At 46.0% G+C, this 19,044-nt stretch overlaps 1 protein-coding gene across 1 annotated transcript; it reads right to left on the reverse strand.

Annotated features, from left to right (window-relative positions):
• Positions 1-15: 15 nt before the first annotated feature.
• rab14l (RAB14, member RAS oncogene family, like) lies at positions 16-12,054 on the reverse strand. Its single transcript, XM_080509990.1, has 8 exons — positions 11,929-12,054; positions 6,259-6,317; positions 3,982-4,035; positions 2,449-2,626; positions 2,171-2,237; positions 1,369-1,456; positions 1,253-1,283; positions 16-1,159 (listed from the first exon to the last, which is right to left on the reverse strand). Exons 2-8 carry the CDS (start codon positions 6,308-6,310, stop codon positions 982-984), a joined length of 648 nt encoding a protein of 215 aa, XP_080366116.1. The 5' UTR covers positions 6,311-6,317; positions 11,929-12,054; the 3' UTR covers positions 16-981.
• Positions 12,055-19,044: the final 6,990 nt, after the last annotated feature.

A 19,044-nucleotide genomic window follows, 5' to 3' on the forward strand; every position in this document is an offset into this window, starting at 1 on the left:
AGCAGGACAAACATCCAACAGCAATAATAATTATAATTATAAGGCAACAAACAATGACAGAGACGGAATCCATTGATATGATGTGAACACATGAAGGGGGGGTGAAGGGGGGAGGGGGGGGTGGGGGTGGAGGGGAGGGGGGGTGCACAGGAAGTGACAGAACCGCCACGATATCTTACAAAAACGCTCTTCTCCGTTCTAGATTCACCCGTTCACCTCGGACCGGGGAACGTTTCGCCGTGAGGTGAGCGTACTAACCACTGCACCCCCGGGTCACATGACCCCCCCCCCCCCCCCCCCTCCCCAACCCCTCCTCCCCCCCACGTCGTCACATCTTCAGTCAAAACTTGTGTCGAGCAGCAGAAAGTGAGTAAAAAGCGGGGACACACACACACACACACACACACACACACACACACACACACACACACACACACACACACACACACACACACACACACACACACACACACACACACACACACACACACACACACACACACACACACACACACACACACACACACACACACACACACACACACACTAGAAGGGAGGCGACGAGACCGAATGTTGAGCTTTTATCTAATTAAAATAAAAGTCCGGGTTTGTTATGAAGCTTTAAAGTGACAGTGACCCCAAACAGTGTGTGTGTGAGAGAGTGAGTGTGTGTGTGTGTGTGTGTGTGTGAGTGTGTGTGTGTCTGTGTGAGTGATGAAGAGGAGTCATGTGATGAAGCACACTGAGCAGGGTGAAGAGGAGGATGAGGAGGAGGTGTAGTCCACAGCTCAATCTGGCCCGAGTTGATATTTGCCCCGCCCCCCCCTCCCCCTCCCTCTGGGTGCAGTGGGGGGGGGGGGGGTGGGGGGGGGGGGTGTAGGTGGAGGAGGAGGAGGAGGGGTGGATGGAGGAGACGAGCAGGAGAGAGAGAGAGGAGGTGGGTGGGTGGGGGCTGGGGTTGGGGGGGGTGGAGGGGGGTCATTAGCATCCGCAGCCTTCCCTCTGCGGCTGTGGTTCGCTGGTTAGCCGCCCCCCCTGGGGGGCCGAGGGCTTGTGCTGGACCCCCGACTCGGCGGCGTTCAGGTCCAGGCTGCCGTCCTGGATGTTCTGGTAGATCTTCTTCGCCGCCTCCAGGAAGGCGTCCTCCACGTTCTCCCCCCTGGAGGGAGAGCGGAGAGGTGAGACGGGGGGGTCGGGGGTGGGGGGGTCAGGTCAGGGGGGGGGGGGGGGGGTCGAGGCCTGGCAGACTTACGTTTTGGCGCTGGCCTCCAGGAACAACAGACCTGCGGGAGGAGAGAGAACAGGCGTCACACCACAGACCCCGAGCGGCCTCCGCTTCGGCGGCGGGCCTTCAAAATAAAAGCTCACCGTTCTCCTCGGCGAACTGCTTGGCCTCCTCGTACGTGACGTCGCGCTGCGCCTCCAGGTCGGCCTTGTTCCCGATGAGGATGATGACCTGGAGACAGAGCGGCAGTGAGACGGAGGGGGGCGGAGCCTATCGCTGACAGGGGCGTCACTTCAAACTAAAACTTTATCAATACGCTACAACATTAGTTTGTTAATAACAAGCAAATAACTTTATTTATAAAGTGCATTTCACTGATTATTTTATAAAATACAGACGATTTATTATGAAAAGCCAATTAAAGAAATCAAAGAGTCTCGGGGGAAACCAGGTCTGGCGGATGAAGGCAGGTTGGGATTGTAATCTGATTACTCCCAGTGTTGGGGTTGGTGATTAGGATTGTAATCTGATTACTCACCGTGTTGGGTTGGTGAGTAGGATTGTAATCTGATTACTCACCGTGTTGGGGTTGGTGATTAGGATTGTAATCTGATTACTCAGTGTTGGGGTTGGTGAGTAGGATTGTAATCTGAGTACTCAGTGTTAGGGTTGGTGAGTAGGATTGTAATCTGAGTACTCAGTGTTGGGGTTGGTGAGTAGGATTGTAATCTGAGTACTCAGTGTTAGGGTTGGTGAGTAGGATTGTAATCTGAGTACTCAGTGTTAGGGTTGGTGATTAGGATTGTAATCCGAGTACTCCGTGTTGGGGTTGGTGGTTAGGATTGTAATCTGATTACTCACCGTGTTGGGGTTGGTGATTAGGATTGTAATCTGATTACTCACCGTGTTGGGGTTGGTGATTGGGATTGTAATCTGATTACTCACCGTGTTGGGGTTGGTGAGGTTCCTGGCGTCGGTCAACCAGCTGCTGAGGTGGTTGTACGTACTTCTCCTGCGGAGACGGGCGGAGGACACGCGTTACCGTGACGACACCATGACGTTACCGTGACGACGAGGCAGCAGGTGCAACGAGCAGGAAGTGAAATCATGTCGACACTTTCTATACGACTGCATTTTGATTGGTTACACCTCAGATTTAAAGATTTCTAGAGGAGGAGGAGGAGGAAGAGGAGGAGGAGGAAGAGGAGGAGCGGCGGCCGTACCTGGTGATGTCATAGACCATGAGCGCCCCGGCGGCGCCGCGGTAGTAGGAGCGGGTGACGGCCCTGAAGCGCTCCTGTCCCGCCGTGTCCCAGATCTGCAGCTTGATCTTCTGGCCGCTCACCTCGATGATCCTGGTGCCAAACTCCACCCCGATGGTGTGAGGGCAGTCTGCCATGACTGGGGGGGGACACACAGCACCGTCAACACCGTCAGCACCGTCAGCACCGTCAGCACCGCCCTCCAGTCACACGTTTGTACAAAACAAACCAAAACGCTTTTTCCAATATTTCACCTCGAAGACGGTTTCTAGAAAACATTGGACCTTAAAATCACTTCAGATGGATTTTCACAAAACCAAACTCTTACTGTGGAAAATAATATCTTAAGATGAAGACAATTTCAGTGACGCAACAAGAAAAAAAGAATTCTCCTCTGACTGTTGCATTCTGGGTAATTTCCACTACATTTCGGGGTCATTTCAAGTGTTGGGGAAGAACAACGCAGGAAGAGGAAGAAGAAGAGGAGGAAGAAGAAGAAGCAGAGGAAGAAGAAGCAGAAGAGGAAGAAGAGGAAGAGGAAGAGGAGGAAGAAGAAGAGGAGGAAGAAGAAGAGGAAGAAGAGGAAGAAGAAGAGGAGGAAGAAGAAGAGGAAGAGGAAGAAGAGGAGCAGAAGAGAAAGAGGAAGAAGAGGAAGAAGAGGAAGAGGAAGAAGAAGAAGAGGAAGAGGAAGAAGAAGAAGAAGAAGAAGAAGAAGAAGAAGAAGAAGCAGCTCTGGCTCTGTTGCCATGGCGATGGATTAGAAACACAACCGTCCCATGTTGCAGTAAATAGTCGCGGTCATTCTCAGTCGCCGGATCGTCACCACCAGGTGGCGTCTTGACTCCCAGTCCAGATCCTCCTGGGACTTGGTGCTTTTATTTTGACAGTCACGGTAACGATCCAACCTGGAGGCCTGTTCCTCCAGTGTTCTGGTTTGTTACACGCCGAGTGATTCTATTGCCAAAACCAGTTCTTGTCCTGGTTTGTAAACTACTTCTCAGCACGTGAGGCTTTAGAAACAACCCCCCCCCCCCCCCCCCCCAACCCTAACACCCCCCCCCCACCCCACAAGATTATGCATTTTAACTTGAAAGGCGGAGGCGTGAACCTCAGACCGTCACTCTGACAGTTTTAGATCAGATGTTTGAGGACGACGCCGACTCTCAAGTGAACACATTCAGTGTGTGTGTGTGTGTGTGTGTGTGTGTGTGTGTGTGTGTGTGTGTGTGTGTGTGTGTGTGTCTCACAGCAGCACTAAACAAAAGTGATGTGAATGGTAATGTGAGGCTGCAGCTGTGTCATAGAAGAAGAGACTCTCACTCAGCGACTTCCGCTGGCGGAGAAAGAAACGTGGAGCCAGTTACACTCCAGTTCAACAACCTGGGGGGGGGGGGGGGGGGAGCGGGGGAGAGAGAGAGGGAGAGAGAGCGAGCGAGGCTCTGCAGCACCGGGGAAAAGCTTTTCTTTCTCATTAAACGAGGCGGCGGCACTTACATTTCTTTTCTGTGAACTGGTGAAGCAAACATGACTTTCCTACCCCCATGTCTCCTGTAGGGGGGGGGGGGGGGGGAGAGCGAGAGAGAGAGCGAGAGACAGAGACAGAGACAGAGAGAGAGAGAGAGAGAGAGAGAGAGAGGTCAGGCAGTACCAACATTTCAACTCCTGCAGTAAAACATTTTAGATTCTTATTTTCTGGCCTGAACCGAATCGTTTGCGTCTCAAATTTGAATATCAATGACAAGTCGTTGTTTGTTTTTTTTTTACCCATTAATGTAACGTAATAATCACATCTTTCTGTGTTTTCACGATTCCAGCTGGGATCAGAAATACATCTGGAATTTATGATCAAGATTTGAATTTAATCGACTGAGAGGGTAAAAAAAAAAAAGAAGCTTTTGATCTGCAGCTCAAATACGACCAAACGAGAACCAATAAGAAATTGCAATTTGATCTAATCATGAAAATGACCTCATATTAAAGCTATATAACATTATTGAAAACCTGATCTTCTCTAATCCGTCCAGGATTGTGAGAGCTCGACTCAGACTTGCTCACTTTCATAGTTTTTTTAGGGAAAGAAACAACAAAAAAAAACCCAGTTTGTGTGTCCAACAGGTTCTATTATGTACTTTATTAGAATTCCAGGGTTTCTTTTGCTTTAGTGTCCCACTGACTCTCTCCGCTTCATCGGTACGTCCGTTTTTTATTTCTAAGTGCATTTCCCTGGTGGCTGGTTTTATACACAAGACAGTGTTTTTATTTATACATTAAATACGTATATCTGTAAACACACACCGGTTGTGATCCTGAGCCAATAAGGGCCGAGCTTTCATCTCCCCACGTCAACAACAACAAAACGTATTTAAAAATGTTACAGCTTCCTATAGAGAAAATACTAATAAACTATTTATAGCCTCTCGCACGTTAAAATGTAAAGACATAGTATATCTAAAAACATTAGAAACACTATTTCGAATAAAGAATAAAAGTCTTCCCACAGCTATTCAAAATGTTTTCAAATGAAGAGAAAACAACTACAACTTAATTGTGTAGATTTGAAAAAGGTGAAATACAGATGTGTTTCTATTCAGGAGCAGGTTTATGGAAAAACTGTGCAAATCACTTCAAAAAAACAGTAAAAAGAAAAATAATTAATGTTACGATGAACAAGAATTTGGGTTGTTTTTCCTCATGTATTACTTCTGTTATGTTCCATATTCATTTTTTCTCCCGTATTACGACTGCTATGTTTATTATTACCGTATTTTCCGCCCTATAAGGCACCTAAATACCTCAAATTTTCTCAAAAGCTGCCGGTGCACCTTATATATGGACGATTGTTCTACTCCAGATTGCTATTTGACAGCTGAACAACCAGAAGCTTTTATTTTGACAACTCTAACTTCGCAACTGGATCTTCAGAGCGGACGACACTCCACACAACACCTTCCTCACTCATGGTTGCACACCAACATTCTAACAAACCAAAATAAACTAGATGAAATAATGACTCCCTAAACTGGGGAACAAAAACACATAAACACAATCAACACAACACCAAGCCCAACAACGACCCACAATAACCTCCAACAACACAAAACATGAATTCCCATCATGCCTTGCATCCTGAGCTCATCAGTGCAGCCGATAGAAACTCCCATAATTCATTGCAGCTGTTTGTGGTGTTTTAAATGCAATTCTTGGGGGTTCTATTTGGTTTGTGGTGTCGGTAATAATTGTGTTGTGTTGTGTTTTTGTTGCTTAGTTCATGTAGTTTAGTTTATTACCGGTAGTTGTAAGTTGTCAACCAGCAGTGAAGAAGGTTTTGTGTGTAGTGTCCTCCTGGCATAGGCTGCAGGTAGGACTATCAAAATAAAGCGCGTGCACCTCTCTGGGTGTTAGAATCAGTGGAAAATGTAACCTAATGGCTTTGAGCTATAAAGGTTGCTGACCACTGGTCTATTCCATGTGCCTTATAGTGCGGTGTGCCTTATAGTGCGGAAAATACGGTAAATAAAAGTGAAGCGCGGTTCCTGGAATTCACTGGTTTTTCCTCCTCCTGAGCTCCGGGAGGATTTCTGACAGGAGGGAAAACAACCTTGAGCCTCTGAATTGTTTGTTCTTCGCCAAAGAAGCAACGGCTTCAAACAAACGTAAAGGAAAAACCCAACAACAGCTAAAAAAAAAAAAAAAAAAAACCCACGTGAGCAGCTGCTGGGCTGAACTGTACCTGTACTGGAGGAAATCAACACACACGAGGTGTTTGCTTACCGATGATGATGTATTTGAAGATGTAGGAGTAGTTGTACGGTGCAGTGGCCATCGTGGCTCTGGAAGAAAACACAGTTCAAGTCAAAACACCGTTGAGGATTTCTGAGAAGATCTTAGGTCCGAGTGTCCGACTGATCAAACTGCTGCAAGCAGCGGGAATAAATAAACCCTCAAACCTCAACGAGGAGCTAAAAATACATTTTAAATCAGGATCACTTTCCCACTAGACTCTAATTTAATCGTTTGTGTCGGCATTTTGATATAAACTTTGTAGGACGAGCAGCAGAATCGGACAGAAATTCCTTTTCCTGTGTAGTTTCTGAAAAAAATTCCTATTTAATTTGCGACATTGCAATTACATGATTTATTTCATTTTCCCGTTCTTGTAACAAATCTTCCATTGGGAGTTCACAAATCAAGCAGTCGCACCAAAGTGCATTAAAAAAACAACAACAACAACAACAACAAACATTGAAAGCAACAGACGTCCAGAGAAGAAACGTTCAAACTCCACATCTGGCCTGGTAGATTTGAGAGAAGCTGAAGTCTATCAAGTCCCTTTAGGGGCGTAAAATTCAACCTTTCAGCAACCGGGGGGGGGAAGAAACCCTACCAAAATAAAAGTCTAATTTGAGAATTCAAGGCAAACTTCCTCCACATGGACTGATGGAAATGATGTTTCTAGTCTTTACAGTCCACGAGTTGAGTCGACTGCAGTGACGACGCCAGTAAAAGAACTTAAACAGTCACGTCAGACTTTATTAAATATATTCAGCATTATTGCTTGTGGCGCGTTCGCCAGTCGTCACGCAGCTCCAATGTCACGGGAGCCGACAAACTAAATATCCGTTTGAACTCGGGCTGCAACGATTCGTCGACAAAAATCGACAATAGAAATTGTCGACGATGAATTCCATTGTCGACATTCGTCGCTAGACGGGTTTTTCCCCCCAACAGAGTGAGGCGTCTCCCTTCATTACGATCTCTGCCGAGTCGCACATAGCGTCAATCGCGTCTCTGACGCGCGGTAAGACGCACACAGAAACAACGGCGGACGTCCAACACAAGCAGCTGCGCGCACGACAACTTCAAAAGCTTGGGTTGCATCTTAGCTTGGATGCGGCGAACAAAAAGATGACTTGCAAGGTTTGCGAAGCAGAACCTTGCGCATCGTGGCGGCACCTCGCTGATGCGCGGACATTTAAAGAGAACGCACGTCGGGCAGTTGGAACTTTTTTCAGCTGTGTATCTCCAAACGTCAGTTGTTAAAACCGTAAAGTTCTTTTACAACTGAATGCGCTTCACAAAATGCACTTTATATTTTTTTTTTATTTAATGTTTACTGCTGCTTGGTTTACAGGAAAGAAATGTTTACTTGATTTTAATTTATTTTTTTATAAAACACATCTGCCTGTCCTTGGATTTTTGGATTTCTGGCCTTATCAGCAGCAAAGTTGAATAAAAGATGTATTTTTCATTGACGTACCCACCTTTCTTGTGTTGATTATCATTTGGCACATAATTAAAGCAACCTCATGCTAAATTTAAGAAAAAATTAAGAATCATCCGACTAGTCGACTAATCGTTTCAATAGTCGGTGACTAGTCGACTATTAAAATAGTCGTTAGTTGCAGCCCTAGTTTGAACGTATCTTAATATTCCCATGTGGAGCAGAGGAACCTGGGAGGAGGAAGTGTCTGCAGCACATTGAGCCGGGCAGCGACGCAGCAAGGCATCAGGGTTTAGAACAGTCGCAACGTCCATTATTATCCATTAAGCTTCATTCAATTAACATCCTGCACACACACACACACACACCTCTGGGTTGCCTTGCAAGGTTTAGTCACACTTTCATTCATCCGTGGCTGATTTGCGTGGTGGTGGAGGGGGGGGGGGGCATAGGAACACATCCAGGCCTCATTATGGCCGAGCCTAAAAATAGCCGTGACGCCTATCTGATACCTGGTGATGCTCCCCGTTTCACACTCCACTCACCACACCGTCAGAGCAAACACAGAACAGCCGTCGTGTTTCTCCACTTTATAGGAAGAGATGATCACTTCCTGTAAAGCCGTTTTGGAGTTTTTAGAGAGTCGGGAGCTTTAATCCTCCACCGGGGGGGGGGGGGGGGAAACACACTTACAACAGCTTGAGGTTAAAAAAAAAGGTGCAGAACTTATAAAGTTAAGGAATTACAATATGTAAACGTATGTAAAAAATCAAAACAAGAGCACAAAAAACAGAAGATGTGAAAAGAAAAAAAAGAAAACAATCCAGTAAAAAGGAAAAATCCTCTAAAAAAAAAAAAAGAGTAAATTGCCAGGATTGCTCCACACAGTGTAGAGAGGTAAAAGATGTACAACAACATCTTGTTGGGATGAATGGCTTCCGGTTACGTTGGCTTATGATCGACGCAAACATGCAATTCACTCCGAAATGAAACCTTCCCCACAATTCCGTATGGAGGAGCTGCAGTAGAAAGGTTCAATATCTCCCAACGTGATCGTTTTGGCGGCTCCGCGTTCCCAGAAAGTACAGTCAGCCTTACGCTTCCCTCCAATCAGGCGCTTAATGGAAACTGCAGCGTGGAAGTGAAATCGCCTCCACGTCACCGTCGCACTCGTACTTCTATATGTACGGTTTCGTGACGGCGCTAGAATGTCCAGCTTGGTGCTGACACAAGCACAAGAAATGTGGAAGAGAGACGATTATAGAAACTGGAGGGAGAAACAACGGAAATAGAGCAAGCCAGTACAAAAAAAAAAAGCAAGATAATGGAGGAGCTGGGTGACTTATAGAGCGGAGGCACCGACGACTGGGCAGGAAATGCAGGAGAGCCGCATCTCAGCCGCGATGAGTCAAGATAAAAAGGTGTCACATAAACCCAGGACGTATTAAAAACTCCGGGTAAACACTGATGGACTGCAGCTACGACCCTGCGAAGGAGGCGAGGAAACTCCGAAGCCCCGGTTTGTCCGGATGTACAACACAAATCACGTGGAAAAATAAGATTACGCGAAGGCGTCTGGGACGACTCGGATTCTGTTGCGATGCTTTGCGGAAGCAAAGCATGAAAATCTAATAAGGAGAAGAAGTTTTGCAGGGCAACAAGTTTAATTTACGACTTGGCTGACGGCTGCATCTCTACAGAAACGCAGCAACAGCGATAGCGCAGGCTAAAAACCTAAACAAGATCATACATATCATTTATATGAATAATTATTTGCCACTTCCAGGTGAAGTCAGACGATATTTCACATCATTTCTAGGCACTGCTTTACCGTCACGCAGGCCGACGGTTTAATTTATACTCAATACTAGCATCCGAACACACTCAAATCAAACAAACTACAGCCGTACACAGGCATTATATCTAAATATATATAAATATATATAAATAAAATCAATGAAGGACTTCAGATGGCTCCCAACAAACAAACATCTTTCAAGCACAATGTTTAAATACTAATAAAATTAAATATGCAGAGTTCAGATGGCGACGGTACGATCGGTCTACCGTTTCCATCACTTGATTGCATTATTTAGCTAAAAAAAGAATAATGTATTTAATCTGAACAAGTGTATAAAATCACAAGAGGAACTGTCCCTCGCAGTAGTTTTCCCCCTGCAAGATGGAATTTGAACGTTTCATGGCCTTTTCCTGAGCTGCCTGGCGTCACATGACCCTCATGTGGCCTCTCAGTTCTCAGTGTGACGGGGAGGGAAGCGATTGGAAAGAGGGAGAGATGCAGGGGGGGGGGGGGGGTGGGGGGGATAAAAGGAGTTCAAATAAAAACACTTCCATTTGTGACACTCTTCGGTCTCTGTGCCCGGCGAGGACCCGTCAAGGAGAAGGCGAGTCAGGTCATGTGACCAGACTGCAGCCTCAGCACTTGGCCGTTACCCGACAACACGCTGAATCCATTTGCAGAAACACGCCGCCAGTCCTGCTCTCCACAGTCACTCCCCAAAGAGGAGAGACGACCGTCATGGAAATCACAACGTGCACTAAGCTAACAGACTTCCAGGGCTTTCAGCCAAACTTTACAATTGATTTTCTTCTGGGGGGGGGGGGGTGTTATTAAGACCAATTAGAGCCGACGAGGATGTGAATCTTGAGCACACCTCGGATCTCACCGCTCTGTTCCCCACTCGACCTGTGATTTCACTGCGCCTGCCCTGCTATCACATAAACTCTGGACCTGAGGGCCACCGAACGTGTGGATCATTGAAACAACCTTTACAAAAGGGATCAAAGTGGAAAGCACCATTTTTCTTATCCCTGGTTTAAAAAAAATTATAGTTTATTAGTGTGTCTTTGCAGGTTTTTCATGAGATTTTCTTCATGCATCTTAAAGAGAAGCAACCTCTCAAATGACTAATAAGCCTTTTGATGTTTTTGTGTGTAACCGGTCGATCAGTCAATATTGGAAGAAGTTATAAGGTATTCAGGCCCACGCTTAAACTGAACTCAGTGACGATGTGACAAAACACATTGATGATGTCTCGATGTTGTTATTATTAAAGTAAGACACAAATGGTGCTCGATATAGAAGCACATTCACGTCGAGCCTCCTGAAATGCAAAACACCGACATGACAAATAGAGATGATGCAGCGTTTTATGTTTGCCAAAGGTAGTTCTGCCCACACAGCCTCCCCCCCCCTGATCCAACAACACTTCCTCCAGACCTTATTTTTGTTGTTGTTGTCGTTTTTAACTTTAACTTTTTTTTTTCCTAACGGTGGATGTAAACATCTGAAATGGGAAGCCAAGGAATTACGAAGCGTTCGGAGCTCATACACTGCAAACAATCACGACATTATCGTGGCTTCCAGAGGAAACACGGGACCTAAAAGGTGGGCGATTAAACCCGCCGGTGAGCTTCACACCGGAGCCCCGGCGTTAACTCGTTCATGTGGCGGTGCGACCGGCGAAATGACAGGAGCCGGTTTGTTCAGCCCTCCGCCCGCACCGATCACACACACACACACACACACACCGCCGGCTCGAGAGGCGAGGTAAACAAACCGGAGGGAGACGCGGACTCGGTTAGAAAGCTGCGCGGCCGGATTTGTTCCAGTTTCCAGGCCTTGAAGCTTGTTTGACACCCAAGTTTACGTTAGCATGTCAACCTGCCCCGGCCGCCTGTCAACAAAACACTAAAAAAAAAAAAAAGAAAAATCACATTGATCGCGTCGGTTACCTGTGCCTGTATTGGCCACACACCCGGCGAGGACATTAACGCCGATCGTTGTGACTCGGGCGAGAAGAAAAAACAAACTTGGCCTCAGCGTAGTTTCACAATAACCACTGGACTTAACGGAAGCTAGCGGTAGCATTAGCAACGCCAGTTTATCGGTTAAAAAACGGGAAGACGGGTGTTACATTTTCGTGGATCCCAGAATATCGCGTTCTATCTCAGGTGTATCGACATTTTTTTAACTGGTTAACTCGTAAAATTTACGCTGCTGGATGTTAGCGGCAAGATGATGCGCTGAGATCCGGCGAGCCTCGTTTAGCTTCCCAGCTAGCTGCCGCTGGCTAACGGAGGCTCGTCAAACACCGCCCGCCGCCTTAACGGTTCACACGCGGACACCCCCGCGGCGGCTGGACGTCGTTTGGGGTGTTTGCGCGCCCGGCGGGGGAGCCCCCGCGGTGTGTCCTCACCTCGAATCGGGGGTTCGGAAGCTTTAGTCGGGCTGCTCGGAGGAGGAGGAGGGCAGGTTATCCTGGCTCAAGTAGGTTCAGTCAATCCAAGATGGCCGCGCTCCGCACAGGGTTTCCTCCGCTCGCTACAATGGGCTCGCGGGACAAAGAGCCGAGTCTGCGGCGAGCGAGCGCGCGCCAATGAGCACGCAGTGATTCACTAGGGGTGGGGGGGCGCGAGCGCACCTGTGCAGGTGCAGGTACAGCGTTACGCCTCGCACCATGATGTCATCTGTCACAGTGCGGCACGAGCAACTCTGCACAGGTGTAGTGACACACCTGTACAAAGGTGCCAATAAGTAACGTTATAGTTACAGTCACTAAATTATACTCAGTTACACGTTAAAGGAAAATGCTGAGTTACTTTTACCGACATGTAATTGTACTCACAATGAAAGAGATACTTTATGCTTTTGCGTGAGTGTATTTATCTGTGTGAAATACCTTCAATGAACTACTCAAGTACATCTGAAGTATCGAGAACTCTCACACACTGAGGAACTTGGATGAATTCAAGAACTGACAGATTCAAAAAACTTGGCCATACTCTGGAACGCAGAAAGTTTTCAGAGCGTTGCTACATTCTAGTTATCTGTCATATCTAGATCTAGAACTGTCACATATTTGAGAACTATGGCACATTTTAAAAACTTTGTCACATTCTGGAACTCTGAGACTTTCTGGAATTGTGATGTTCCGGAACTCTGCAATACTCTCTAGAACTCTGCATACTCTCTAGAACTCTGCAATACTCTCTAGAACTCTGTCATACTCTCTAGAACTCTGCATACTCTCTAGAACTCTGCAATACTCTCTAGAACTCTGTCATACTCTCTAGAACTCTGCATACTCTCTAGAACTTTTTCATACTCTCTAGAATTCTAATATTTTAGAACTCTGCCATATTCTAGAAATCTGTCATTTTCTAGAACCCTCACATTCTGGAACTCTGCCATATTTGAGAAATCTGTCATTTTCTGGAATCCTGTGACTTTCTGTAACTGTGACGTTCTGGAACGCCGTCATACTCTCTTGGATTCTGCTATGTTGTAGAACTCTGTCAAATTCTGGAACTCTGTCATGTTCGAGAACTATTTTAGTACTCTTGCACATTATAATACTTTGACATTCTCGTGAAGTGTGGCGTACCCTAGAACTCTATATATTTGGGGAACTCTTGCATAGCCCAAAGCTCTCATGTCTTGTATCTCCCTCAGACCTTCTGGAACTCTGATGCATTCTGGAAATCTTGTTCTGAAACACTGAGATATATTCGATGACACTCACAAAGTCTCGATCTCTGACATGTTCTTGAACGTTGACCCATTCTGGAACTCTGACGTGGCTCTTTTAGAGCTCTAATATATTGTAAAACTCAGATTCTAGACATATCGTCTGTCTCTGGCGTATTCTAGATCCATAACATATGTATAACACCCCTACACATTCCACATCTCTGACGCACTCCAGAAGTCTGATAGATCGCGAGATTCCAAGATGTTCTAGAGCTCTGGCGTCTTTGTAGAACTCGTCAGCCATATTGTCGTCCGTGTGAGTTTAGTAAAAACAAGAACAAATGTAGGCGTTACCAAACACGGTGTGAGTTTCAGCTTTCAGCTCAGTGCCGTCCGGACTTATGTCAATATTTTTTTCAAAGTTCCAGCCTGTGTTGTGGAAGTTACTGCCAATAAATACTTGATTATGCAACGTGAAGAAGTTCCTAATAATTAGCATTTGTATCGACACTGACGTCTATATTTTCCACAAAGCCAAACTATTACCACTGACAATTACTATGACCTGAACGTAAGGCCAACGTAAGGCATGTTTAAAAAAAAAATCAGAGGTCAAGCTCTTCTTTTGAAAAATATGAAACATTTTATTACAGGAAATCACAACATTACATGCTTCCACTGGACAATATTTCTCACAGTCTTATACAGAGAGAAAAAAACCAAAACCCACATGCACTAGGCTTTTTCAAGTTTTTCTGGAGTTCTTGCAGTGAAGAAAACCCCTAAAAAAATACTTTTTGTTTTTTTTGTTTGAATGAATGGTGTCTTATAGAAGGTACCACACGAGCGTCTGTCACTGGGAAACTGTGTTTGAGGCCCTTCTTTCCCTTTGGAGTTTTTAAAACTAGATTTGTCAAAAACACTATAAATAAGACACTTTTCTAGAATCTAGCGGCGGCTGCTTGCGTCGTGGGGAGTGTGGGCGTGGCCACCGGGGGGGTTTGGCTTCACTGTCATGTCGTGGCGAATCAGAGGTCACAAGGAGGAGAAGAAAAAAAAAAAAAAAGAAACGAGTATTTTAAGAAAGTTGACCTTTCAGTGTTTAGAAAGTCGTGTCGGTGAGGCTCTGATTTCACGAAGTGACGTTACGACTCTTGACGGAGACAATCCCACAGCAACACAACAGTCCAGACTTCAACATACACGTGAGTGAGTGAGTGAGTGAGTGAGTGAGTGAGTGAGTGAGTGAGTGAGTGAGTGAGTGAGTGAGAGGAAGAGTGAGTGAGCGAGTGAGAGTGAGCAAGTGAGCGAGAGTGAGAGTTAGCGAGCGAGTCAGTAAGCGAGTGAGTGAGTGAGAAAGAGAGAGAGTGAGTGAGTGAGTGAGTGAGTGAGTGAGTGAGTGAGTGAGTGAGTGAGCAAGTGAGTGAGTGAGTGAGTGAGAGCGAGTGAGTGAGAGAGAGCGAAAGTCAGTGAGTGAGTGAGTATGAGAGTGAGTGTGAGAGTGAGTGAGTGAGTGAGCGAGCGAGTGAGTGAGAGAGAGCGAGTGAGAGAGAGCGAAAGTAAGTGAGAGAGAGCGAAAGTGAGTGAGTGAATGAGTGAATGTGCACAAGTAAAACCAGCGGCGGCGGCGAGCCGCTCCACGGTGACGGCGACCAAAACCGACGCCAACGGCTTCGTTAGAGTGAGAGAGAGAGAGAGAGAGAGAGAGAGAGAGAGAGAGAGAGAGAGAGAGAGAGAGAGAGAGAGAGAGGAAACTCTCCTGGAACTCCAAACACCACCATCGACCGACGGTCCGCTCCCGTCCTCCTCCTCCTCCTCCTCCTCACATCTTCTCCTCCTCCTCCTCCATCTTCTCCTCCTCCTCCTCTACCTCCACGACTCATCACAACCACATCCTGAGCAGCAGGAGGCCGAGCAGCGCGCAGGCGCAGTGCAGCGTGCCGGCGTGCCGGAGGGGGGCGCTGTTGCACAGGTCTGAGTCACAGCAGTGGATTCGCACCCCGGGCAGCTCCTGCTGCTGGCAGTGCCTGGATGTGGCGCAGCCGCTGGTCAGGACGATGCCCAGAGCCGCTGCAGGGAGAGGAGGGGGGGGGGCAGTTATTAACCCGGCCGGGGGAGGGGAGGAGGGGGGGGGGGGGGGGGTGTTTGGCTCAGCAGGAAAGGAAAAAGCATAAGTAAGCAACCGAAAGCTGCGAGTGTGTAATGAGGAGGACATTTAAAGACACACTCCACTGGGTTTGTGCATCTGTGCAGCTGTGGATGAGCGTCACGGTGACTGTCAAAATAAAACTACCAAGAGGGATTTTTATTATGGTGACTATCATAATAAAACTACCAAGATGTATTGTTATTACACCGACTGTCAAAATAAAACCACCAAGTTGGACTGTTATTACACTGACTGTCAAAATAAAACCACCAAGTTGGATTGTTATTACGGTGACTGTCAAAATATAACTACCAAGATGTGTTGTTAATACAGTGACTGTCAAAATAAAATTACCAAGATGTACAGTTATTACAGTGACTATCAAAAAAAAACTACCAAGAGGGATTTTTATTATGGTGACTATCAAAATAAAACTACCAAGAGGGATTTTTATTACAATAACTGTCAAAATAAAACTACCAAGAGGGATTTTTATTATGGTGACTGTCAAAATAAAACTACCAAGAGGGATTTTTTTTATGGTGACTGTCAAAATAAAACTACCAAGAGGGATTGTTATTACAGTGACTGTCAAAATAAAACTACCAAGAGGGATTGTTATTATGGTGACTGTCAAAATAAAACTACCAAGAGGGATTTTTATTATGGTGACTGTCAAAATAAAACTACCAAGAGGGATTTTTATTATGGTGACTGTCAAAATAAAACTACCAAGAGGGATTGTTATTCTGCTGACTGTCAAAATAAAACTACCAAGATGGATTGTTGTTACAGTGACTGTCAAAATAAAACTACCAAGTTGGACTGTGATCACAGTGACTGTCAAAATAAAACTACCAAGATGTGTTGTTACTACAGTGACTGTCAAAATTAAATTACCAAGATGTACAGTTATTACAGTGACTGTCAAAATAAAACTACCAAGTTGGATTGTTATCACAGTGACTGTCAAAATAAAACTTACTAAGATGGATTGTTGTTACCGTGACTGTCAAAATAAAACTACCAAGATGGATTGTTGTTACGGTGACTGTCAAAATAAAACTACCAAGTTGGATTGTTATTACAGTGACTGTCAAGTATGAGACTGTAAAAAAAAAAAAAAAAGTAGTAATCATTAAAAAATATCAAACAAGTAGCAGTAATAGTAACAAAGTACCAATAAAGTAGCAGCTTTATTGAGGGGCTTTAAACTAAAGTGTGTTTTGGACGCAGGATCCAGAATCGCCCAGCTCCAGCCGTGGATTTCAGTCGTGTCCCTTGTGTGAACAGATTTCTCTTAATTCTCTAAATCTTTCAAATACATTACTTGCAGTCTGTGATGAAATCCCCGAGTCCTTCGCCGTTCTAAGCAGAGAATTATTCATGAATTGTTGCCCTATTTGCCGTCTCTCTTCAGCTCTACTTGTGAAAGGCTGTGCCCTCAGTGGCGTTATTGACCTGTGGCTAATGAATGTAAAGCGGGGGGGGGGGGGGGGGGGGGGGGGGGTGTTCACAGTGTGGGAGGACGAGCTGTCTCTACAGTTTGAGCTGCAGTAAACACAACTTTATGATTTTAATCAATCTTTCCATTTTGACTTTGTGTTTATTTATGTGTTTATTTATGTGTTAATTTATTTCAATCTATTCTTCATCTCAAAAAGTAAAAAAAAAAGAAGACAAAATGTGTCATTAACCTGTATATAACTCTACTTCTATAGGTCTATGGCCCTGCTCCTCCTGCTGGCATCAGTAGCTTCTAGTTCTTTTTTTTTTTTTTTTCCACATACTGTGAGGAGGTTGAGAGGAAAGATTCACGTTTTTTCCCCCCCGTATATTGGTCTGATGAGTCTGAACTTCACTGACAGCTCATTTGCAAACTTTAGGAAATCTTTTTTTATTTTTTTTTATTAAAAACAATACATTTTTAAATACATTACAGACATTCCAATGTGCTTTTATAGAGAAAATAGAAAAGCCAACTGATATCCACATGAGTAAGCAGGTGTGTTTGTGATTGTTGAAAGGAAGAACTAGCTTCTACTTCTATAGCTCTATGGCCCTGCTCCTCCTGCTGCGAGCGTCAGTAGCTTCTAGTTCTATAGGTCTATGGCCCTACTCCTCCTGCTGCTAGCGACAGTAGCTTCTAGTTCTATAGGTCTATGGCCCAGCTCCTCCTGCTGCTAGCGTCAAGCTTCTAGTTCTATAGGTCTATGGCCCAGCTCCTCCTGCTGCTAGCGTCAAGCTTCTAGTTCTATAGGTCTATGGCCCAGCTCCTCCTGCTGCTAGCGACAGTAGCTTCTAGTTCTATAGGTCTATGGCCCTGCTCCTCCTGCTGCTAGCGTCAAGCTTCTAGTTCTATAGGTCTATGGCCCAGCTCCTCCTGCTGCTAGCGTCAGTAGCTTCTAGTTCTATAGGTCTATGGCCCAGCTCCTCCTGCTGCTAGCAACAGTAGCTTCTAGTTCTATAGGTCTATGGCCCAGCTCCTCCTGCTGCTAGCGACAGTAGCTTCTAGTTCTATAGTCTATGGCCCAGCTCCTCCTGCTGCTAGCGTCAGTAGCTTCTACTTCTATAGGTCTATGGCCCAGCTCCTCCTGCTGCTAGCGACAGTAGCTTCTAGTTCTATAGGTCTATGGCCCAGCTCCTCCTGCTGCTAGCGTCAGTAGCTTCTAGTTCTATAGGTCTATGGCCCAGCTCCTCCTGCTGCTAGCGTCAAGCTTCTAGTTCTATAGGTCTATGGCCCAGCTCCTCCTGCTGCTAGCGTCAGTAGCTTCTAGTTCTATAGGTCTATGGCCCAGCTCCTCCTGCTGCTAGCGTCAAGCTTCTAGTTCTATAGGTCTATGGCCCAGCTCCTCCTGCTGCTAGCGTCAGTAGCTTCTAGTTCTATAGGTCTATGGCCCTACTCCTCCTGCTGCTAGCGACAGTAGCTTCTAGTTCTATAGGTCTATGGCCCTGCTCCTCCTGCTGCTAGTGTCAGTAGCTTCTAGTTCTATAGGTCTATGGCCCAGCTCCTCCTGCTGCTAGCGTCATTAGCTTCTAGTTCTATAGGTCTATGGCCCAGCTCCTCCTGCTGCTAGCGACGGTAGCTTCTAGTTCTATAGGTCTATGGCCCAGTCTCCTCCTGCTGCTAGCGACAGTAGCTTCTAGTTCTATAGGTCTATGGCCCAGCTCCTCATGCTCAGTAGCTTCAGCAGCTCCACCAGAGCTTGTAGTCCCTGATTGTTGTGGTTATTTGATGACATCACGGACCGCGGTGGGGGGGAGGGGGGGGGGTTGTTACCTAATCGTTTTTGCCGTCCAACCGAGCCGGGGTTTTAGAATTCCCCCATTCTGGGACAAAAAAAACAACCTAATTTCCCGCTTCTAAAGCCGCCTCGTGTGGACGACAGACCAGAAACATCTGGTTCAGGTGAACCAGGTTCTTCGTGTGGACAACAGACCAGAATTATCTGGATTCAATGAACCAGGTTCCTGTGTGGACGACAGGCCAGAAACATCTGGTTCAGGTAAACCAGGTTCCTCGTGTTGATGACAGACCAGAAACGTCTGGTTCAGGTGAACCAGGTTCCTGGTTTCGGTGAACCAGGTTCCTGGTGTGGACGACAGACCAGAAACATGTGGTTCAGGTGAACCAGGTTCTTCGTGTGGACAACAGACCAGAATTATCTGGATTCAATGAACCAGGTCCTGGTG

Source organism: Blennius ocellaris (assembly GCF_963422515.1).
Source record: "Blennius ocellaris genome assembly, chromosome: 15".
In the NCBI taxonomy this organism is placed as follows: Eukaryota; Metazoa; Chordata; class Actinopteri; order Blenniiformes; family Blenniidae; genus Blennius; species Blennius ocellaris.

Bases quoted from the DNA above. Each gene is read 5' to 3' on its own strand.
- rab14l (XM_080509990.1), bottom strand. From the start codon at position 6,310: ATGGCCACTGCACCGTACAACTACTCCTACATCTTCAAATACATCATC. The intron at 4,036-6,258 runs GTAAGCAAACAC...CCCCCCCTACAG, and splicing joins CTTCAAATACATCATCATCG to GAGACATGGGGGTAGGAAAG. The intron at 2,238-2,448 runs GTACGGCCGCCG...CCGTCTCCGCAG, and splicing joins ATGGTCTATGACATCACCAG to GAGAAGTACGTACAACCACC.